Raw genomic sequence first — 24441 nt, 5'->3', positions numbered from 1 at the left:
CCGAGTGGGAAGGGGGCGGTGTCGACATAATTTATAATCAAAAACTAGACTGCTCTCCCATCCCGATGAAAATCATCCAGGGCACAGAGTCCTTAGGCTTCCGCTGTACCTTAACTCCACATCATAGCATAGCTGTTTTTCTGATTTACAGTCTTCCCAGTGCAATTGGACATTTTATTACTACACTTAATGCAGCCACCACCTCCCTGGACTTAAAATTCAACAAATGCCTTATTCTGGGAGATTTCAATATACAGATGGACAATAGAAAAGACCCTCAAGCAAATTCCTTGTTGGAAACGCTGCAGGCCTGCAACATGTTTCCATCTATTTCTTCTTCCACCCATGAGAAGAACCACATTTTTCACAACTTTGACGTATCAGTAAGCCTACCTCTTCCCATTACCTGGTCTGACCACCTCCTATTAAAATTCGTCATTCCCAACTCTGACACAGCCCCTCGGGCTAACGCAGGGCAGAGGGTCCCTAATTACAGGACTTGCCATAAAATATCCATCCCGATGTTAGCAGCCGCCCTCAGCCATTCCTCACCCGAGCTGTCTGGCTGCCCCGACTCGGACTTCCTCTCAATAGATTCATGGCTCCGATCAATAGATTCATGGCTCCGAACCAATATTGGTGCAGTGCTACCAGTTGTTTCCCGCTCCTCAAAGAGGTTGGCCCCACCAGCTCCATGGTTTAACGATTCTCTCCGATCTAGCAAAAGAAATTGTAGAAAAATGGAACAGAAATGGTGTAAATCCTATCTACCTGAGGACAGGAAGGTGTATAAAGACACCGTAAAAGCTCATTACATTCTTGTGAAGGCAGCCAAAAAAAACTTCTTTCAATCCAAGATAGAAAATGTCCAAAATAAGAGTAAGGAAATCTTTAGCATATTTAAATCCTTTACCGCCCGAAAACGGCACAAAGGAAGGGCCATCCACAGAAGAATCGTCTAAGCAAGTAGCTCAATTCTTCCACAAAAAGAGCTCTGTGATCCAACAAGCCTTCACTAAAATCTCAGAAAAAGAACTGACCTTCTACCTTAGTTCTAATAGCAAATTTCACTTCTTGGATCCTCCATCTTTACTAGCTTTCCCTGAGTTTCAGCTTGAAGAGTCACTGACCCTTCTCCAAAGCATTAAGTCTGGCTCTCCTACTCACCCATGTCCAGCAAATATCCTGAACCTATTAGCTCCCACCATAAACCCCACAGTAAACCAGCTCTTTAATGCTCCCCTCTCCTTAGGCAACATGCCAAAATTATGGAAGAATGCTAAGATTCTTCCACTGATAAAAAAAGGCAAACGCCAAACTAATGGACCCTGCCAACTACAGGCCAATCTCCCTTCTTCTGGCCCTCTTCTCCAAAATATTAGAGAAGCATGTAAACAAGGCCCTCCAAAAACACATTGAAGTTGGAAAGCTCTTTCATGTCTCAATCCGGTTTTAGGGCTAACTACAATATGGAGCCCGCTTTGCTGGAAGTGACTGAATTTCTCAAGACTAAGCTGGACCAGGGAGGCAATGCTGTGCTAATACTACTTGATATTTCGGTGGCCTTCGATACGGTCCGACATGAGAGGTTCCTGGAGAGACTTGCTAACATCGGTCTGGGCGAGGACCGCCTTAACATAGATGTCATCCTTCTTGGCAAATAGATCTCAGGACATATGCCCCTCCCCCTTTCTGATCCCCGGTTCTAGCCATGAATGTAGGTTTCCCTTAGGGCTCCATTCTCAGTCCTACCCTATTACATATATATCTATCCCCCTTGCATTTCTGGTAGAGGAAGAGGGCTCAAAAATAGTTTCCTATGCTGATGATACTCAGCCGGTTTTTACGTATGAAAAAGGACCCGACTTTGACGGGGCAATGATTAGGTCATGTCTCACAAAGGTTTTTAACTGGCTTAAGATCAATCAGCTGAAGTGCAATCCTGACAAAAAATAATGTTGTTTTCTTTGGTAATCGAGAAACACCTGACTGGAGCTCTTGCTTTACAAAAGATCTGCCGCCCCCACCTGCGGAAAAGGAGAAAGTAAAAAACGTAGGAATTGTCATAGATAAGACACTTTCCATGAGCTTTCCAATCCCAAATCTACCTGCCGCTTGCTTTGGCATACCCCGGATGCAAAACAAATTCCTGCCACTGTTACCACTTGAGAGCAGAAAGATCGTGGTTCAGGCTCTGGTGACATCAAAGCTTGACTATGTCAACAGCTTGTACCTTGGTCTTCCAAATCCCTTATCCAGCGGCTACAAGTGGTACAAAATGCGGCGGCCAGAGCCCTCCTGGGACCTAAACCCAGATCTAGTGTGACCCCTATTCTTAAGTCTCCGCATAAAAGAACGGATTGACTTCAAAGCAATGACCATCTTCTTTAAAGCTTTCCACGGCTGAGAAGCCGGCTACCTAAATAAGCGGCTTCATTGCTACACAACATCTAGACCCCTAAGATCTTCCAATACCAACCTTGCCATCATGCCTAAAGTATGCTGTGCCCACACTGGAGGCAGATCCCTCTACTTGTTAGGTACAAAATGGTGGAATAGACTCCCTGAGTCTCTGAGACTAACCGAAGACCTACTCTCTTTCAAGAAGAACTTAAAAACCTGGCTTTTTAATAACTGTTGGGTCTTTTACGCACGTTTTCCTCCCGCTGTCACGCGCCAGGACACTCTAGTCTGAGTAGCTGCACGCTTTATTAAACACGCTATTTCATTTAATTTCATTAGGTCCCTGACAGTGCAAAGGAACACTCATCCAAATTCTAAGGGACTTATTTATGAGGCCTTGCCTCACTTTTATGCCGCCGGTGCGTCATGTTGCTCTTTATTTACAAAGTGACGCATTTAGGTAGATGCATCACTTTGTAAAGCCCCGCGCAACATTATACCTAAACCAGGTATAATGTATGAAGGGTGGGTGTTCCCCCGAGAAAAGCCTGGTAGAAGTGGCGCATTGAAATCTATGAGAAGTCAGTGCTCCACTTCTAGGACGCCATTGCGTCAATATCTTACACCTGCCTCACAGCAGGCGTAAGACTGATGCAGGCCATTTCATCACATGGGGCTTGCCCCATTTGAAAGGACATATTGCTGGAGTTGCGTCTATTTTCAGACACACCCCAGCAATGGATCACTTTTACGCCCACATATACGTCAGAAATACTGACTTATCTTTAACTCCTTGCAACATGATGCGTCATACAGTAAATATGACGCATCCATCATGTCGCAAGGAGGGCGCACTAAGAAGTGACGCATCCTTGTTTTCACACAGCGATGCATCAATTCTCACAAATAAGGCCCTAAATGTGTTTACATCTAATATTCAGGGATAGTTATGTGTGTTTTTAATATTGTAACACAGCAGCAGCTCACCAATATTACTGCAAATAATCTCTGTGACGCCCTCCCATTTCTTATACATTAGGCCTTATTTTGATCTAAAATAAACTTTTTCATGTATATTGCATGAAACAAACACATTTCTCTGCAAAATGGCTGTACTAGACTCTCACACATCAGGTACATAAAAAAATAAGTTAAAGTAAAACAGCATTTAAAACAATCTGTTTAAGAAATATTCTAGTTCATTAGGGCAAAACACTGGAGAACAGAGCTGACTCTGTCAGGGGGCCCCTTGAAGGGCTGGGGCCCTGGGCCAGAGCCCACTTTGCCCATGCATTAAAACGTCTCTGGGCAGGGGAGGTGGAGGCAGCATAAATACAACCCCTTTGTTGCTACATTTGTTTGAAGTAGACAAAAAGATGATGTGTTGTGTTATGAGTAGTGTGTGTATGTTTACATTTAAATTCAATATCTTAAATGTACTATGTTGTCGAGGTGCTTTACATTTGAGTGTTATTGGTGTAATTGATTTCTGCTGCTTTTTATGCGGTTTTTAGTGTAATCTGAAGATACATGGTGGTCACTTAATGCAGACTAAGTATATTCCCAGCTCAGCTATTAGTTTCTATGCTTCCTGAGAGATGTGAGAATGTATGAAACAGAAGCAGCTTTTAAACAAATCGGGTTGGGTTTGTGGCAAAACTGTGGTGGACATTAAGTGTCTCAGTGTCTTCTACGGGCCAATTGCAGTTTTAATGGTTTTCCCTCCAAAGGCAGGCACAGACACTGTGGCTTTGCAAATGTTCACACAGCAAACTTTTCCTTTTAGAAACATGCATTCAGAAATCAATGTTCTAGAAAATGTGTATTCCGTTTTATGGACATAATCTTGGGCATGCCGTTGGCACATGACTGTGGTTTTAATATGGTCTTGAAGAAAAAGAGAAAAACAAATTGACAACAGCAGTAGTGAGGATCAACTTTCTCAGGTATCACATTGTGGCACAGGAAAGTCTATGTGTGGACAATGTGTTCAGATAACTGGTGATGTGACTCTGTGTCGTTTAACACCTTATCAGTGTTTCTCCAGTGTTAGACCTGGCGTCTTTTGGTGTTGTTTCCCCAGACTTTTTCCCTTCTGACCTCTTCTTTTTGACTGTCTGCTGAACTTTGCTTTTACTGGCTTTAGGACTCTGTGCACGGTTTCATTGCCGACCGGTGCTAAAGTGCATGTGCTCTGTGTCTAAAATGTAATGGCATTTGGTTTCTCCATGATTGGCATATTTGATTTACTGATAAGCCCCTAGTACAGTGAACTACATGTGCCCAGGGCTTGAAAATCAAATGCTACTAATGAGCTTGCAGTATATTAGGAAAACAAAGGTTCTTGAGGACAATGTAACAATAAATGTAAAAAGTTCATAATGAACCGTTCTGTGGCCTACCTAATTGAAAGGAGGCGTTTGAAGTGTATTGTGTAATAACCAATGGTCATTGTTATGTTTTAAGAAACCTAATTTTATGTAAAAATGTGTCACTTTTTGTTTGTTGGTACTGTGGACACTGAGCGCAGTACGCATGGTTTTCAGTACAGTCAAAATTTTTGTTGCAAAACAGTATTTGGTCTTGTTTATTCTAGTGTGTATTAATGTTCGTTCTCAGCTTTCTATTTCAGTGTATAATCTGCCATTGCGCCTACAAAAGTATTATTAATTATTACATTGTCCTAAAGAACCTTTGTTTTCCTAATATATTGCATTCCCTAGTTCCACGTGAATTGGGTTGTCCATGTGTTCTGAATACAATGCATGTGGGCCTGAAGCACTGATTGTACCAGCCACCTGAGTAGCACTTCAAACATGTCTCAGGCCTGCCACTGGCCTGTGTGTGCATCTGCAGACTGCCATTTCGACCTGGCAACTTTACCTACTTGCCAGGCCCAAACCTTCCCTTTTATTACATATAAGTCACCACTAAGTCAGGCCCTAGGTAGCCCTATGGGCAGGGTGCAGTGTATATAAAAGGTAGGACATGTACTTTGGAGTTTTACATATCTGGTAGAGAAAAACTGCAAAATGTGTTTTTCACTACATCAAGGCCTATCTTTACCTTAGGTTTAGCATTGTAACTTCCAAATGAGAAAAGATAGGAAGAGTAGGTTTGGTGTCTCTGGACACAATTTGAAAACATATCTTTTAGTTTAGTTGGTTTTGAAATTACAGGTCTGGAAATGCCACTTTTAGAAAATTGCCATTTTCTTACTTTAACCATTCTGTGCCTCTGCCTGTCTCTATAACACACATCTGGGTTGGGTGACAGCTGGAATTTGTGCATTCCCTCTAGTCTAGACAGCCACATACAAAAGAAGATTAAGGTGTGTCCTACATATCCTGATGGTCCCAACACCAGGCTGAAGTGTCTTCTTGAGCTAGAGTGGGAGGGATGATCTGACACTTACACCTGAATAGGGCAGTGCCTGTCCCCACACAAAGAGTTGTATACCCCCCTGTAATGTGTTTGGACCCAGGGCTGCATGGGCAGAGTCTTGTGCACTACAAATACCTTTCTTTGAAGTATTCCTACTTCAGAGGCTGAAATGGTTAGAAGTACTGGACTTCTTAAACCATATTCTCAGAACGCTTCTGGAACTGAGGACATTCTACCAGGAAGAAGAGCTGTTGTGCTGCTAGGAGGGACTGCCGCTTTGCTGCTTGGTTGGCTGAGTTTTCCTGCCACCTGATGCTTCTTTCCCAGGAGTGAGAGGACTAGACTTGACTCTACATCCTGCATCTCAAAAGGTTCTTGATGGCATTGTTCGGCTTGCCTCCTGTTTCTGAAGTCTCAGGGATATAAAATACATCACCTGCATCTTTCTACCAGCTATGGTGCCTGATTGGACAAGGTGCATACCTCTGTTGTGAGAAGCTGGCCTGGTATATGTGTCCACTAATGTAAGTGGGCACCTTGCACCAATCCAGCCAGCCCTTATGGTGATTTAGGAGGAAGAGGTCTTAGACAACCTTAGAAAGCGTTCTAACTGGTAGCTGTGGAGAGCAGCCTTCAGGCTTAGTCTCGAAAGAAGTGTAAAGCAGCTTGTTTTAGCAAAATGCAATCTTATAGTGTAGACTAAATGAAAAAGAACCACACCAAGTATTTATAAAATATGTATTTATTATATAATACTCTCTAATATGTTCTCACATGGGGATAAACACAAAGCACACAATACTTCAGCAAAGTAATTCGGTAAATAGCACGAAATACACAGTGGCCCCAAGGGGAACCAAACCATATACTGAGAGAGTGGTATAAGAACCACGAATCAAGTCAGGACGATGTGGAGAGGATGTAGAAATGCTGGGGACCCACAGAACCACCCAAAGTAAGTAGATAGGGACCCCACGGAGAGCATGTGCCTTGTGTGAACACGACACAAGTCTATGTGCAAGTTGCGGTTGGATTTTTAAAGATTAAGTACCCTTCCCAGTGAACCCTGGAGGAACCCCTTGGAAGACAGAAGGTTGGAGAGCCATCCCACCCGTGGATACCCTAGTACTCACATTACCTACACCAGGGAAGCCGGGTGCATACGTGTGAAGTGATGTCCAAAACCGCCGTCGAACCCAATGAGGTACTTCAGGAAAGTGCAGCTGCTGGAAGAGGAGAAAGTGTCCGTGGGAATCCAAACGTGGATTCTTGAAGAGGAGTACCTGAAAGCAGAGGGGACTCAGGAGTGACCAGGAGACTTGGAAGACAAAGGCCCTCTGATTTTGAGTGCTTCAAGGAAGATGGCGATGACCTTGACCCTCAGCTGTGAGGACCAGGCGACGCTGAGGAAGACCAGTACTTGGGACTAAGCTGTCCCACAAAGGATGTCGAGTGCTGAGGGGTTGGTGTTCGGCATTAGCACCAACAAGCCTTGGCAAGTGCAACCCACGAGGGAAGTCGAGCAGGTGCAATGTTGGGACCAGCAAGGTCCAGGGGACTCACCACAAGCAGGGGAGTCAGGACAGGCCCCGGGCAATCGGGGAGCCAAAAGAATCAAGTAGGACCCTAAAGTGGACCCACAGGTCGGAGGCACTGGAGTCGCAGGAGGACCTCAAGCAGCTCACCAAAAGATGCAGGCCACAATGCACAAGATGCGGTGTTGCTGAAGGCTCTGGTCACTGGAGGTGCTCCAGGTTGGGGCTACTTGGAGCCCGAAGATCTTCTGGCAAAGAAGCCACCAAGCTTTTGCAACTGCAAGTTGGATGCGGTGCACAGGTGTTTGGTTATTGCAACCCCCATGAGGGATATTGACCTCAAACTTGGTGAGAGGACAGGGCAGGCATCGGGAGCTGGTAAAAACCACCACCTGTGTTGCAGAGCCCACAGAGTCCGGAGGAGTTTAGGATCTGCAGACCGGTCGACTTAGTTGCGTTGCCTGCAAATGCAGGGGAGTGACTCCTTCACTCCAAGGGAGATTACTTCAGGTGTCTTTGATGCTTCACAGGCCTTGGAAGGTTCCTGTATGATGCACAGGCATAGACAATGCAGCAGACTGGAAGGGAGACAAAGTCAGGCCCAAACGAATTCCAGAGTGCCCAGACGGTAGAAGTGCAATGGTGTCTGATCTGAATCTTGTCCCACGGCGAATTCAGGGACCTACACCCAGGTAAGCCATTAAGTACCCTAGGGAAAGGGGTGGGAAGATTCAGGGGAACCTTCCAGGGAAGGGCCTGGACAAAGGGGAGGTTACTCCCATGTCCTTTGTCCAGTTTTGCACCAGAACGGGAGCCAACAGCTCCCAGGACTGCTTCGGCCTGGACTATGCCCAGGGACACCAAATGTGCCCCTTATGCAGATTTTGTGGTGCTGGAAAGCACACCCACCCAGCCCAAATACACTAAATCCTATCTGGGAGGTGGTCATACCTCCTTGTGACAGGATGCCTTTTGTACTACCTTCCTCTGCTTGAGCTTGGCTTAGCAGCAGGAGGGCGGAAATGTGTCTCTGGTCGGCAGCAACCATGTTGTGCTGTCTTGGACTAGAAGGTGGGTACCAGGGACACTGAGAGCCTAACTGAGGGCTCTTCCAGTGCTTGGAATCATACCTCCCACACCGTTTATGATGTGGGGTTATGATTCCAATTTGTTTGATACCAAATATGATAGGATTCGTTGCAGCCGTTTTCGAGATGGTCATCGCGTAATTACGTGGTGCCACTCTATATTGTATATGGCTACTTCACTGGCAGCCTGGGAGAATGGACTCCGTAGACTGTAGGGGTGTGCTGGTCATGCTGGGGCACCCTCTCACTTAGAACCAAGCACCCTGCCTTCAGGATTGCAAAGGCCTGCTATAGGGGTGACTTATAGGTTTTAAGTGCAATGACCCTTAGATATAGTAAACCTATATCTTTAGAAAGTTGTGCAAGCACCAACTTACACAGGCTGCAATGGCGGGCCTGTAGTTTCATTTTGAATTGTCTGTCACGGGTGGCATAATACATGCTTCAGAGGGTATCTTTCCACCTATTCCTACTTACCCGTTGCAAGATCACTGGAACAGGTTTAGTGTTCTGGAGGAGGTTGATTGACTTACTCCGAAGGGCACCCCTCCACTAGAACTTAACAACGGCAACCTAGCGGAGGGTTCTGCAACAATGGAAAAGATTTTACCCTCGACTATTGGTGAGGACCCTCATCCTAATGATGTCACGAGGGTCGGGATTAGTGTAGAGCAGAGCTCGGACCAGGGACTCCCAAAAGAACAAGGGGATGCGCAAGGCTTAGAAAAGGTAATGGAAGGATGTATAAAAATCCTTTCATGGAATGTAGCCGGTATAAAGAGTAAGTCACTTGTACCGGAGTGTTCTTCTTTCATGGCCACACATGACATTTGTTTGATGCAAGAAACTTGGTCCCTGGAGGAGAGTGCTAGCCCCGGCTTTGCGACCTACGATATTCCTGCAGTTTCTGGGGGGAAGGGCCGCCCCTCTGGTGGTCTATCCATATGGGTGGGTATACACTTAGGCGAACAGGCTACCCATATGGAAACAAATTCCCCAGATATCCAATGTGTCTTACTAATGCCCGTTGATAAATCCCGAGTGGCTATTATAAACATTTATTCTAGGCCCACCATGAATGGAAAGGAATCGAGTACTATTAAAGCGCTTGACCTTTTTATTCAGACACTTGACCCCACAACTTCGATAATTCTTGGCGGCGATTTTAATTGCCAGTTCGAGCCCCTGGGTGGACCCGAGTTGTGCGATCAGGATGAGGTCGACTCGCTCTGGCACATCCCGGCCCCAATGATTGCTCCGGGTAGGGCCTGGACTTCGTTAGTATTACAAATGAAATATTTTACCCTTGCAATGTCTTTGCGGGCATGCAACGGAAGGGCCAATAACGATAGCTCCGGCCTACCCACATATAACAGGATCAATCGCACTTCCATCATTGACTATCTCATGTTGGAAGCTAAACATTGGGACAGGTTCAAAGACTTCAGGGTTGTTCCAAGGCACGACAGTGACCACAACGCGTTGGTCCTGACGCTTAAGCCTGGTGCATTTGGTTTAACTTACCCTGACTCTAGCCCCAAATTGGCAGTGCCACCTTATATTATATCCAACAACAGGAGAAGGGTCAAATGGCCTTCTTGTGTGGACTCTCCCACCCGACTTGCAGAAATTTACCAGATCGATACCCCGCTCATAAGTGAAATGGGGGGTTCTACCTCTCATGGGCAGGTTATAGAGATCCACAGAAAGTTAGTCGTGAGTCTAGGGGATGTATTCTATCCAGTTAGCGGGACCAAGTTGCCTAGGATTAAAACACATCGCTGGCATGACCATGCCTGTAAAAAATCAAAGAGAGATCTTCTTGCAGCAATGAAATCTAAAGACACCATAAAAATTCGACCATCTAGACTGCTGTACAAGAAGGACTTTATCAGGGGCAAGAGCGAGTGGGAGGAATCTAGATGGGATGAGCTGAGACAAACACTCCTCTTAAAGGATGCTAAGACCTTCTGGGCCATCGCCACTTCCACGGCGGGAGGTGAGAGAGTGGCTGGGGTCTCGAATATCGCTCCCTCAGTGTGGGAGGCGCATTTTAAGGCATTCTACACAAGTCCTGAGCTGGGGGCATATGTGTGCCAAGGTCGGATCAAGTTGCCTAAAGTGGCTACGGTCCTACGGACCTCTATGGCCCAGGACCTCCCGCACGAGCACCGACTGCCGGGGGTCTTGGGGCCCGGGGCTCTCCCCCGTCAAAGTCAGGATACCATTCCAGTCTCTGGGATTTCCATGACCCCAGACCCCCCGCACGAGCATAGACTGCCGGGGGCCTTGGGCCTTGGACATCAGACAGAGCAGCTGGACGCCCACGAGAGGATTGCCACTAATAACCTAGATTCCATTTCCCTTAAGGAAGTTGAATCTGCAATTGAGAGACTGCTCCCGAATAAAGCTCCAGGCCTTGACAAACTCCCTGGGGACCTCTTTCGTTCCCAACCAAAAATCTGGGCTCCATACCTGGCGGTCTTGTTTAATGCGGTCCTACAGGGTTCCGCATTACCAGAGACCTGGCTAGGAGCCGAGATTGTTCCAATTTTCAAGAAGGGCTGCCCGCTTGTCCCATCCAATTACAGACCAATCAGTTTACTGGATACTACCCAGAAACTGATGGGCCGAATCTTACTCGACAGATTACTGGGCTGGATGGAGGAGAAGAAAACATTGACCACCCTGTAAGCCGGATTTAGATCAGGTGTCTCGACCATGGACCAGATCTTCCGGCTCCAGGTCCTTTACTGGAAAACTGCAAGAGTAGAGGGTGGCAGCCTCTACCTTGTTTTTGTGGACTTGCGGGCCGCGTTCGATCTGGTACCTAGGGAGAGGCTCTGGACGGTGTTAGAGGAATTAGGTCTCCCGTCCTATTTATTGGATGCCCTAATTAGATTTCATACAGGGAATTATGCACAGGTGAGGTGTGGGAGGAACGGGGAATTATAAGCTCGTTTCCCTGTAACCCGGGGCGTACGTCAGGGCTGCGTACTGGCCCCCACTCTTTTCAGCCTATACGTTAATGGTTTGATAGATGAACTCAACGGTGTTAGGGACAATGATGCTCCGCGCCTGGCTACCGGTAGGGTGCCCGCTCTGATGTTCGCGGACGACACTTTGTTGCTGTCGCGGACATCATCGGGCATCCAGCGGGTCCTGGACGGGTTTGTGACCTTTTGTGCCTCGCGGGGATTGGAGGTTAACTTGGAGAAAACCAAGTTTCTGATTTTCAATCCCCCCGAGGCATACCTGTCCAAATCCCGCACTGAATGGAACTCCCTTAGAACGAGCAAAGACTTTTATCTACCTGGGGGTCACGTTGACCGAGCAGTTTGTATGGGACCATCAAGTTTCTAAATCTTCCCTGAGACTGACGCAGATTATGGGAGGCATAGGCAGATTCTATAGAGCCTCAATATTCAAACCAGTTGCCCCTGTCCTCGAGATTTGCAAAACACAGGTTAGGTCTGCAGCCCTGTATGCTGCAGAACTTTGGGGACACACGAACATACATAATTTACTGAAGGTAGAACAGGCCTTCATGCGCAATCTGGTTGGCCTTCCCCAAAGCACGCCTCTCATACCACTACGGATGGACATGGGCCTGGAACCCATTAACGAACTGGCAGCTGCACGACCTCTGCTCTACTGGAGAAGGCTCTGGCCTGTGCCAGAGCTTGCATCCTTTAGAGCAGAATTCATTGCAATTTGGGGGCAGTTAAAGAACAAGAACATACCCTGGTTGGTTCATGTAAAGGCTCTCCTCTATCAAATTGGTCTGCCCCAACTGTGGGACACACCGGAGGACAGCTGCGTGAGGACGCAAATGTCTGTGTTAGTGGCGGCTGTAAGGTCCCATAACCTTAAAATACTGTATTGCTCGACTTCCTTGGGTAGGTTGTCTACTGAGTTCCTACTGATGAAAATTGAACCAAGACGGAGGTATTCCTGGATTTAGTGCAGCCCCCACTTGCAAGAAAACTATACACCCAACTGAGGCATGGTTCTATACCGATTGGGGCATTGACATCCAAATGGGCAAAGTCGATGGAGGGCAACTGTCCTGCTTGTAATTACTGTAGGGAAGACATTGTACATATTTTCTTTTTCTGCCCGGCATACAGTGAAATTCGGAAATGTTGGATTATCCCATTGTGTAAAAACTTGGGTCTTAGACAATGTGCACAAGCTTGCAGAGTTTTAACATACGATACTGCCCCTCCCATTGTCTTTGCTGTTTCCAGATTTTTACATGGCATGTGGCGGAGAAGAACTGTTTTTATTAACAAAAAGTAATGGCCCCTTGCTTTTTCTATCTCATCTTTGATAACTCAATGTTTAATAACTTTTTAAACTTTCAGTATTTATGGTTTTATTTCTGTGCTTGTACATATTTTTGCACTTTTATGGTCATTGACCGAAATAAAGTTATCAAAATGAAAAAACATGCTTCAGCCCATGGGAGGCCTCTGGGGTACCTATGCCCTGGGTGCATGGGTATCATATACTAGGGACTTATAAGGGTACCCCAGTATCCAATTTGGGATGTACCTAAGTACCGAGCATAATAATTTAGGGAGAAAGCAGATAGACTGGGGTCCTGATTAGCAGGATCCCAGTCAGACTATTCACAAACAGCATTACATCAAGCAAAACGTAGGGGTAACCATAGAAGTAGATCCTACTTTCCTACATCTGTCAACCAGAAACCCAATTTCTAACATTGGTGATCAGCAGTGAGGATAGGACTTGTATTTGTGCATTACATACAGTGATTGGAGTACACTACTTCCATATCAGAGACCATTACGTACCAATATACTTTTTGTTCTTTTGGTCCCTTTGGTGATATTTTAAGTTGTTGCAACAGTCATGTCTCAATCTGGAGCGCCCACAGCTGTACCTGCTGTAGTGGCGTTTGAGCAGGAGAAGTTGGAAACCTGCACAGTGTTCCAGCTCCAAGGTTTCTGCCGGGATTCCAAGTGTTCTTTTAAAGGTTTTATTAAAAAGGAGGAGCTGTAAAAGGCACTGAGGACCAGGCTGGCAGCCAGGGATGCAGCTGTGAAGCCAGAAGAGGGGGATGATGATGTAGTTGACGAGGAGCAAAGTCTGCATCTGGGGTTTATGGAGGATCCAGCACTGCAGGTGGGGCAGGGACCAGACTGAATATATAGAGAGAGCCCCCTCCAGAGCATGTAGCAGTTTTTTCTCTAAAGGCCTTGCACCTGCTAAGTTGGAGGTCAGGCAGGAAGAAAGAAAGCCCAAGTTGGAGCTTGCAAAATTCAAACTATCAAAGACTTCACCTGCATCTTGCTACCAGCACCTGGTGACCATGACTTACAACACAGCCCCATTTGGCTGATGAAAAAAGAACTATTGGTAGACAGAATGCTGCACATTGTCAAACATTCATCCCAGGACAGAGATCCGGCCCTAAATCCTTTGTTTATTTTGCTCCCCATGCCTTTCGAGTTCAGACCCAGTCTAGACTCTCAGCCCGAACTGGACTGGACTGGAAACAAGCATCCTGGGACGGCTTTCGTGGCATCCTCCCTCATCAGCCAGGCTAGTGTGACTCCAGTGGCATGGAGAGCATGGGACCCACACCTGGGCATACCGGTCCCACTCCGTGTGACAAATGCAAAAAGAACAATTGATGGACAGAATGCTGCACAATGTCAAACATGCACCCCAGTACAGAGATCTGGGCCTAAATCCATCGTTTTTTTGCTCCCCATGCCTTTCCAGATAAAACCCAGCCATATGCAAATCAGTCTTGACCCTGTTCCCCATGGGAACATTCCAACCAAACTGCCAGGCCTGGTCCTCCCTGGACTGGAAACAAGCATCCTGGGACCGGTTTCGGGGCATCACCCCTCACAGCCAGGCTAGCTTGACTCCAGTGGCATGGAGAGCATGGGACCAACGTCTGGGCATACCTGACCCACTCGGGCTGAAAAATGCAAAAAGAACAACTGATGGACAGAATGCTGCACATTGTCAAACATTCCCCCAGTACAGTGACCTGGGCCTAAAGCCAACGTTTTGTTGCTCCTCATGTCTTTCCAGTTCAGACTTAGCCATATGCAAATCAGTCTTGATCCTGTTCCCCATGGGAGCAGTCTAGCCCGAACGCCACGCTAGGTCCAGGCATCCTGGGACCGGTTTTGGGGCATCACTCCTCATCAGCCAGGCTAGCTTGACTCCAGTGGCATGAGAGCACTGGACCCTCGCCTGGGCATACACGTCCCACTTGGGGTGACGGATGCAAAAAGAATGCTGACGCAGCACCTCTGCATAACTGCTGCTTAGCCCGCGCCCCGGACAAGGCATCGCCGACGTCTACGGTGCACCGTCCCTGGACACTTATGCAACCCAGCGGTTCACCATAGACTCATCGTCCCAATGCACATCGCTTCTTGACATCGCGGCATCAATGACGTTGCCCCAATTTCAGAAACTACGGGGTCCGTGTGACTCCTGTATCCGGTCTGCGCTCCATCGCAGTTGGACTGAACTTTTTGATTTGCCCCAGTCAAGCATGGAAACAAAAACAGAAACAAAATTAGTATCTTGACTTCTGCATGTTGAATTTTTATCTTTTTGGTCTTATTTTGCTCAGATAAAAAAATGGCTATTTTTCTAAACTGGTGTGGAGTATACTTTTGTGGTATTTTCACTGTTAGTGTGTGTATGTGTGCACAAATACTTTACAAATTGCCTCTTTAGTTTAGCCTGACTGCTCTGTGCCAAGCTACCAGAGGGTGAGCATAGGTAAATGTTTAGTGTGTACTACACTTTTCCTGACTAGGATTGTGGATCCTGCTTGGACAAGGTGCATATCTCTGCCAACCAGAAACCCAATTTCTAACACGCATTTACCAAAGAAGGAGCTAAATCAAAGACTAGATATTTTGATCCGTTAGTGAAAATGCTGATGTTTGTCCTCTTGCTAATCATTCGATGGGATGGCAGAGTTCAGTGTAAAGTTGGCTTTACAGAAAAGACCTAGTTTATTCAGCTTCACTCACTAAAATCGAGATTTTGGCAGTAATAAGTAATATGTTGAAATTTGATGGCTCAAGTCGCAGTGGTTTCATTTTTGGGCCCCAGCAGATGAACCAATGTCACCTTGGTGCTGCTTGTTCTTAGGATCCTTGATAAAAGATGGATAAACAGTTACTTATGACAACGGATCCAGTGAAATGCAAGACCAACCATGGTCTCATTTTAGGGTTTATTTTGTGCTACGGCTGATGAATATCTCATGGAAGAGACCTGTTTACTAACTTTTACTTGTGTAACTATATGATAGTGGATGAAGCTGCCTGGTGTGAAGGGTATGTTCCATAAATGGATAAGTGAAATGTCAAAGGGCCTTTCATAGTGTTTGCTCAGCAGATGCTTAGCCAACGATGCTTGCAAAGTTACTCCACCAAGACTACAGGTGAGTTTTCTCTATTAAAATTGTTGTATCTATTATACAAGGTGACCTTTTGGTGGGCATTCACAAATATCCATCAATACAAGTGGAAATTTCGCCAGCATATTTGGGCATTGCTGAGCTTATTTGTCCCAGCATGTCATGGACATTCTAGTTACCTTTGTCTGAAAGTCAGCCACCATTCCCTTGGCGATTTTCATGGAGCAAACTCTACTAGACTTGGCGGCAGATTGGTAGCCTTAGTTTAGGTCGCCCCTTCACCATGTCTTGTAGAAAACAACTCTGGACCTTGAGTCATCCAAATGAGGATCTGCCAGTGGACAGGTTCCCATTTTAAAGAGGTTTTTGGATAGGGAAATGCAATCTAATATCTAGTGGCATAAGGTACCTGCAGAATTGAATGAGATAATCCATCACCAGCATTTTGCTGTTTACCAAGCACATTCTTTATGCAAGCCTTCATTGAAACTGTGAAATGGGTCAACAGGCATTGAGATTATGACTAATCACCGCCCTAGATCAGTGGAAATGTTTGAAATGAATAACATAAACCATAAAGGCTGCATATGAACGAAGATGCAAATATAAAAATCTGTGTTTATTTCCCCTGACAGAATGGTTTTACACCTCTGCATATCGCCTGCAAGAAGAATCGTATTAAAGTGATGGAACTTTTGCTGAAACACGGGGCTTCTATCCAAGCTGTAACCGAAGTATGTCAAGTCAATTTATTTTAGAATGTTTTCGTTTGCAGTAGTACTGTAATGGGTGTTGTTGTGAGTAAGGCAAAGTTATGTTAGCTATAATTCACTCCCTGCCATGATACTTATCCTCGGCGGGAGTCCAAGCTACATTTTGTCTTCTATTTCTATCCTTCTTATCCATTCAAATCTATCTACTGCTCTCTTTATGCTTGTTACCCACACTCCTGTATTAGAACCTCTGCTTGCTGTCCAACAATATATTGAATACAAGTATTTCCTGTTAAAGTGCGAAATGAAATGCTGATCTTTGTTGAGGCTCATTAAACAAGCAAGTGCAGGGCCTGCTAATAAATTGCAAATTATGTTGTCTTATCGGGATAAATACCAATGGAGTTTCAGGTTCCTCTTTCCTTTAGCACAGGGTCACTTTTGGGGCTGGTGAACAGAGCCGGACTGGGCGTATCAGGCATCAGGCGTTTCCCCGGTAGGCTGGAAGGGTGAGGGCTGGTTTTGTTACTGGGGCCGGTTTTGCAGCGGTGCAGGAGCATCGGGCCCAAGCAACAAAAGCAGCAAGCAAGCGTTCCCAACCTCCCGGGGGCCGGCAGGGCCCGGTCTGAGAAAATTGCGAGGGCTGCTTTGGGTTCCCAGTCTGGCCCTGCTGGTGGTTCAGTGTTTATCCCAGACAGGAAGACTTCTCTGTGCAGCTAGCAGCTAAAATGCCCAATTGCCTCCATCCTTGCCAACATGGAGGAAGTTGTATTCATTAGAGGCATGCTGGTGTACTAGAAAGGCCATTGACCTGAAGATTGTCACGCTCCTAAACCTATTTGTTTAAGACAAAACCAGATGAAACGGCCTCATCATGCTCTCTGCTCTGATAAACCACGAGCAAGTTTCATCTACTCCTGCAAGGATGCTCTGTGTCTCCCTTTCACAGTTTGTGTTTTGTGCTTACTGAGGCCATTACATCCTGTTGCATGAACACTTGCAGATGAGTCTCAGAAGCTTGCTCAGGGCTAGATGTGACCTTGAAAAGGATTCCTACTATTCAAGTGAAGCAAAAGAATATAAATCTTGTTACAACTGTATCAGTATATCCTTCTAGGTGTGTGCGCCACTTGTTTACTGTATTTATCAATGACTCATTTTATATATACAAAATAAATCTAAACTTAACAGTCTCACTTATCCTATGGTTTAGGGACGCAGGTCTCCCTGTGGTTCTTTCCACACCTTTTCAGAGTTTGTAACCACTGAAAGAAACGAACTTCTCTGAAAAGACTGAGTCATCTATACATATCCAAAGCTATAAGTTTGTGAAGGTTTCATGTTAGATTTTTTTCTGACACTTTATGCTTTTACTCCATGCCCTTTGGTGGACACAGCAGTATTTTTGTACTGTTCTGTCTTTCTGATCTGTACATTTAAAAGTTGTAGCTTCTTTGAATTACATTCGGTATTGGAATTGCACTTGGGCTATCTGGCTTAGCCAGATGGGCTACCTTGAAAAGGTCGCTGTGTGGCCACACTGCCCAAAAAACGGACCCAACACTGATTGCATTAAAGAAATATATATCTGATGTTAATAAATGAGGTGCAGATTTGAGGATGAATTTCAACATTGAAATGTTGAGAACAGCCAGAAACAGAATGTTGCCCACCTCCTGATGGAAAGGTGACCGTGCCAGTTAGGGACCTTCACCACCACTTCGTAGTGTGGGAGAAGAATGATATGGAAAATCAGCCCAGTGTTCGGTCTCAGTATCCCATTATTGGAGATAAAGCCTCAAACAGTGTCACGTACAGACCTGTGGTGGTCAGTTCCCCGGAACAGTTTGTGATCAATGTATATTCACATTATTATATGCATGCTTCTCTGTAGGAAACCAGACATCCTTAGTTGTGTTCTCTTACGTCTTGGGTCAAGTTGTACGCGCACCTCATGTGCAAGGTGGTTAGAAAGGACTTTGTTGGCAAAAACTATGATTTAGGTGCTGCATACTGGCCATAATAAATCTAATGCAGACCTCTGACATTGTGTCTCAGTGAACCATTATACTGAGCTGGGCCACCTAATCTGGCGAAGGAAAAACTTTTGCCACCAGCAGCATTCTGTTGGTTATTTCACTAATAATCAACCGCAACGTCACCAGAGAGTTTTATGAACTATTAAAGCGCTAACATGTTGTATTCGTGACTCTTAGAGCATACCTTCTCATCCATGTACAAAAGAAAGTCTCTAACTTTCAGTTTAGCTCTATTATTATCATTCAGCACAGCTTGAGGGTATCCCAGTGTGGTAAACCTCTCCATAATGAGTGCAGCTTCCTTTTCAGAGTGTTATCTGGAGAAGTAACTCCTGTGAGCTCTTCACATTTTACTATAAGGGATACTCCATTTTAACATTTTAGGATGTATGCTGTGTGCATGAAGAATGGCATTAGCAATATTGCTTTCCTGTAGATTTTTGTGGGCAGTTTGTTGTCAGTCACATAGAGGCCAACATCTAAAATGTGTATCTGATCTGATGTTTGCTATAGGTGTTTGTCAATTTGATTTTATACAAGTTGTTGTTGAGGACCTGAATGAACAGCATATATGCTGCTAGACAAAATGGCTAAAAGACATTGACAATGCCAATAGCTTGGGAATTTCTGAGATCTATTGGCTTTGCCAACGCTTGTTTGGTTTTGACAGGGTCTTTGATCAACAAATGTGGAAGTGATGGTGATACACAGTTCTGGAGCTTTGAAGTGAAGTGAGGATGTGGTGTAATGGTCAGAGCTGCCGACAGGGTAACCAGCTTCATTCAAATCTCTGTTGGCTGAACAGATTTAATTCTGGGCAAATCACTGAAATGAAATGAATGAAATGAAATTAGATTTCTTAAGCGCATGGCTGCCCAAGAGCGTCCCAGCGCTGATACACACAGCTAGCTTCCAAGATCCTCGGAAACGGAACTCATATGTCTCTTGGGAAAAGGAAGGTCTTTAAAGATTTCCGAAACTTCTGGAGACAGGGTTCCAGACGGAGAGCAGCAGGAAGATCATTCCAGATCTTGGCTACGTTCACAGAGAACCTCCTGCCTCCTGAGCGAGTTCTCTTTACTCTGGGGATGGTCAATAAATTGCTCCGGTCAGAGCGGAGGGAACGCGAGGACTTGTAGGGGGATATCAGGTCCCTGAGGATAGGGGGGCCAATTCCACTTACGCTTCCCCCTGCGTTCGACAATGAATGTGTCATTGTATAATGTAACTGAACTCTTAAAGTGCTCCTATGCCATTGGCAGGTGTTAGCACAATGGCAAGATGGAGGATGGAACAAGCACTCCAATACCATTGGATCGTTTAAAAAAAAAAAAGGGAAAAGCTGCAGAGATGAGGAAAGTAGTGGGTGATGGGTCAAGCAGGGCAGTAGGAGGGGATAGGGAGATGGGCGGGAGGAAGCAACAATAAAGGTTACAAAAATAATACCTTATTTGAAGAAGGGCAAAAATTACTGTGTCATTGTGGAATGCAACTGGTGAGCAGTTAAAGCGCTTCAATACCATCGGCTCATGCAAAAAAATAAAATAAACAAGTGGTGTTTGGGTTTTAACAACTTTTTAAGAAATGTATTAGTTTATGTACAGGCACATGCATGCTAGTGGTTTGTGTGTATGTGTACAAGGGAGACAACCTGAAAACAAAAGTACTCCTAATGGAGTGCTTAAAAACAAATAAAAAATAGCTGCACAAACCGGGAACACTGTAGGGAGACATGTACTTGGTCCATACGCTATGGGTGGGCGAATGGCATCAAAGAAAATTACAGTGACACTGAAGTTTACCAGTGGTAGGAGATGGCAGCCTGTAACCCCAGTAGCCGAGCAACGCATGCGCTGTCTAACCGAGATCTAAAAATAATAGATTTCGCACAGGCAAACCTGGCTTTGCCAATGCTTGTTGTGTTTAGAAAGTGATTTATCCATAATAACAAAATCTGGAACTGAGGCCGAGGCTATGGAGATATCATGGCATCCTTTCGGGAGAGGATGTGTTGTAAGGGCCAGAGCTACTAACTATGGAGCTTGCAAACCGGGTTTGAGTTTGTGTCTTCTTAACAGCCTTGATTTTGGGCAAATCACATAATCCCACCATGCCTACAAAAATGAATGTGTCTTTGTGTAAAGTAACTGGTGCTAATGTAAACCGCTCCAATATTTGCAGGTGGTGTTGGCGCTGTATAAAGCTATACAAAAAATATAACTTTTTCTTATGTAAAGTGCTCCAATAACTTCGGGTGGTGTGGCGGCTACATAAAACTGCACAAACAAATGTGAAAAACAGTAGATGGAGGAGGGAATCTGTGCAACGGAGTTCAACAGGCGGGAGGTAGAAGGCCAACCAACAGCAAATGTGGTTAGCCACAAGGAGATTAAGTGATTTGCCTGTAATCACAAAATGTGGAACTGAGGCCGAGTCTAGGGAGAGCATGTGGTGTCCTCTTGGGAAATTATATGGTGTAAGGGCCAGAGTTGCTAACTTTTGAGCTGGAAAACTGGGTTTGAGTTTCGGCGTCGGGCTAACATCCTTGAGTCTGGGCAAATCACATAATCCCCCGTGCCTACAAAAACGAATGTGTCCTCGTGTAAAGTAACTGGTGGCAATGTAAAGTGCTCTGAAACCTTGGGTGGTGCTGGCCCTATATAAAACGGCACAAACAAATGTGAAAAGCAGAGTCGAGGCAAGAGGGGATCTGTACAATGGTGTTCAGCGGGGCAAGTGGGAGGTGGCTGCACAACGAACAGCAAATGTGGGGAGCGATGGGGAGATTAAGTGATTTGGCCGTAATTACAAAATGTGGCACTGAAGCCGTGGCTAAGGAGACGATGGGGCGTCCTCTTGGGAAAGGATGTGGTGTAAGGGCCACAGTTGCCGACTGTGGAGCTAGGGAACCGAGTTTGAGTTTCGACATGGGTTTAACATCCTTTATTCTGGGCAAATCACGTAATCTCCCTGTGCCTCCAAAAATGAATGTGGCCTTGTGTAAATGAACTAGTGCTCATGTAGAGCACTCTAATTCCTTTGGGAGGTGTTGGCGTGATATAAAACTGCACAAACAAAATAACTGGTGCTAATGTAAAGTGTTCCACTACCTACTGGTGGTGCTATATAAGACACACATGAAACGGAAATAATCAGCGAAACAGAAATAATCAGCGAAACAGAAATAATCAGCGTGTTAGGCTGGTTTACAGTGGTGAACATAAGGAAATTAATCGGATTGGGCAACCACATTAAAATGACTACTTTTGCCATGGACACGGAGGGGCAGGCAGACCCTGATGGTATAAAGACTCAGCCTGGCTCCTTTGAAGAGAATTCAAGTTAAGCAAATTGGTGTATGGAAATACTTCACCAGTGAATGCAGAAAAAGTAAGAAAGTGTACCGAAGGGAGAAATTTTAAGAAATAGCGTCCCACCCTAAGAAATGAAAAGCAACAAGGTGAGTGAACAGTTCAATCATTTTGCACAGGATAAATGTGGCTATGCAATTGCAGCAGAAGACACATGTACTTTGGAAGCTTTGACATGCTCTGTGATAACACATACCTGATTCACTTGAGGTCTGATTTTCCAGCTATAAAAATTATTGCTGCATGACCACATATAGTGTTAACACGCATACACACCCTAGTACCCACATGTGCACAAAATAAATGGAGACTACGCATGTGCCAAGTAATAGCAGCTGTGCACACATGTTCAATTAGCACATCAGCTATACAATTACTGGACATTAAAAGGCAAAATATAACCAGTCACTAGAATGAAACAGACTACAATGGGGGTTTAAAGCAGTGACCGGGTCGGTGGAGGGATTAATTTGTGGACGGGTTAAGCACTGAGAGATGTGAGGGAACAAGTAGAGATGGGAGGGAGGAGGTGGTAAAATGGAACGCTGCAACGAAGGGAAAAGCAGTGACGGAGTGATGTGTGGACGGGCAAAGCACCAATTCATTCTTTCTACAGCTGAAATACATGTGATGAAGGGTGCTTATGGCATAATGCATTCTATGCTTATCGTACTAATATGTTAGCAGAACGCAAATGTTGTTCCCTTACTCAATTTCCACAAAAAATGTAATTTTCCTGAGTATTTTAAATAATTTGATAAAAATGTAATAACACAAAAACCGATTGTTACCACAGTACCTAGCACTCTGTGCGGATGTGAAGAGATCTAATCAACTCTTTCAATTTACTTGTTTATTAACAGTCTCTCTCAACCGTCTATTGTCAATGAGTAAATATCCCAGTTCTCCACTTAAATGTAAGACCTTTTTCCATGCTAACAGAGAACTCCTTGAGCCCACAGAAACTTTCCGTATGATGCTTGTTAGCCTGACAGCCACATTTCTTCTGGTCATACTGATGAACCTGAGAATAGATGGTCTGCAGCAAAATGCCACTTGTCCACCTTATATGCTAGTGATAATCTCTGACTTGTATTCAAACTAGAACATAGTCCTGACAATTTTCTCAAACAAGTTGTATACTGACATACCATTTTCCATCGTATTGATCTAAAATTTGAAGAAATACCTCAGTTGTGTCTTGAGGTGATCTGGAATATAACCACAAGCCTTCTTTACTGACATAGTCTATTGGGTCTTCACAGGTCTAGTTTTGCAGATAGTTTTCAGAGAGGCTTGCTCCTAAATCCTGCAGATCTCATTCTGTTGCATGAAAGACCATCATTGGCTTTGCTGGCATCATATAAACTAAAAGGTTAAAAGAGCAGGCTCTTCTGATTGACCCCTTACAATTCAAAAGGAGTTTTACTATTCTGTGACCCGAGCTATGGAACAGTCTACCAATCCACTTTGGACAAAAATGCCCTCTACTGTAGTTTTGTTAGGCTGCAAATCAATGTGTCTTCTATAGAGTGAAACCTTATATTATGGTCATAGTCCTTCATTAGAGCTTAGATTCGTTAAGGTGCATGGTGTTTTTTTTTAACTTCATAAAAAAAAAGCACTGGGTATTGTGGAAGGTAATTCTGAGCTGGAAATTGAGCATGATCTCTGTACAATCTGTAAACAATACTGATTTGACCTTAATTTTAGAACCCACAAAGTGTTACTGCTTGGTCTTGGACGCCCTCTTTGTGTGAAATTGATCCCAGTTCTTATCTGTTTTCTTGACTCGGTCTTGACATTTCTTGAAGACCCCTTAGATTCATGGGGGTGAAACTAACAAAAGTGCAAGTTGACCACGTGTTAATGTTACTTCTCCCCTGTTGGTCTTTTATGGATCTGCATGTCTTCCAGTATCTAATTGGCAGTCTGATCAGTGAGACACCAAAAATGGGCTCCTAAAGCGGGGCCAATTTGGAGCCCGCGCTGCGATTATGCTGCACCAGGGGTGTGGCTTTCAATATTGCAGCAGATGCAGTTGTACCAAGTCCAGGAGTAGTGGGGTCTACTTCCACCCAATTATGAGTTTTTTTCACTACCCAACCAAGGATGTGGGGGCGGGGTCAGATTGGGACAGAATATAGAACCGGGCACCTAACTAAAAGTGGGCCCATTAGTGAATCAGGGGAGTTTGGAGCTTGTACTGACACAATGGTTAAATTTTTGGACTGTATGCATGGACGTCATTTAGGGGCTACCAAGGGTCGCAGCTGGGGTCCCTGGCTTACCCCTTGCGACTCCTGACATTGCCTTTGCGACCCCTGGCCTCAAAGGTGGCAACATCAGTGCCAGAAATGCAGTAGCAGCTCATCCTTATGGACGTCGGTTGTGGCGCCACACTTTGTTTTCTTTCATCTTTTTTCATTACACTGATAGTGAATAATGTTTCATTGTTCACTATTGGTGTAATAAAAAA

At 45.0% G+C, this 24441-nt stretch overlaps 1 protein-coding gene across 27 annotated transcripts in view; it reads left to right on the top strand.

The window, feature by feature from the left end:
* ANK3 (ankyrin 3) overlaps positions 1–24441 on the top strand; it is a 1924186-nt gene that overhangs the window by 1413240 nt on the left and 486505 nt on the right. For all 27 annotated transcript variants that reach the window (XM_078642672.1, XM_078642674.1, XM_078642664.1 and 24 more), the window contains one exon: positions 16475–16573. In XM_078642672.1, the coding sequence (XP_078498798.1) occupies positions 16475–16573 (99 nt within the window). The remainder of the gene's footprint in view (positions 1–16474; positions 16574–24441) is intronic.

The sequence above is a fragment of the Lissotriton helveticus genome, chromosome 5_1, assembly GCF_964261635.1.
Source record: "Lissotriton helveticus chromosome 5_1, aLisHel1.1, whole genome shotgun sequence".
In the NCBI taxonomy this organism is placed as follows: Eukaryota; Metazoa; Chordata; class Amphibia; order Caudata; family Salamandridae; genus Lissotriton; species Lissotriton helveticus.
Note: the sequence above shows the minus strand (reverse complement) of the source record. Positions and strands in the feature narration are given on the sequence as shown.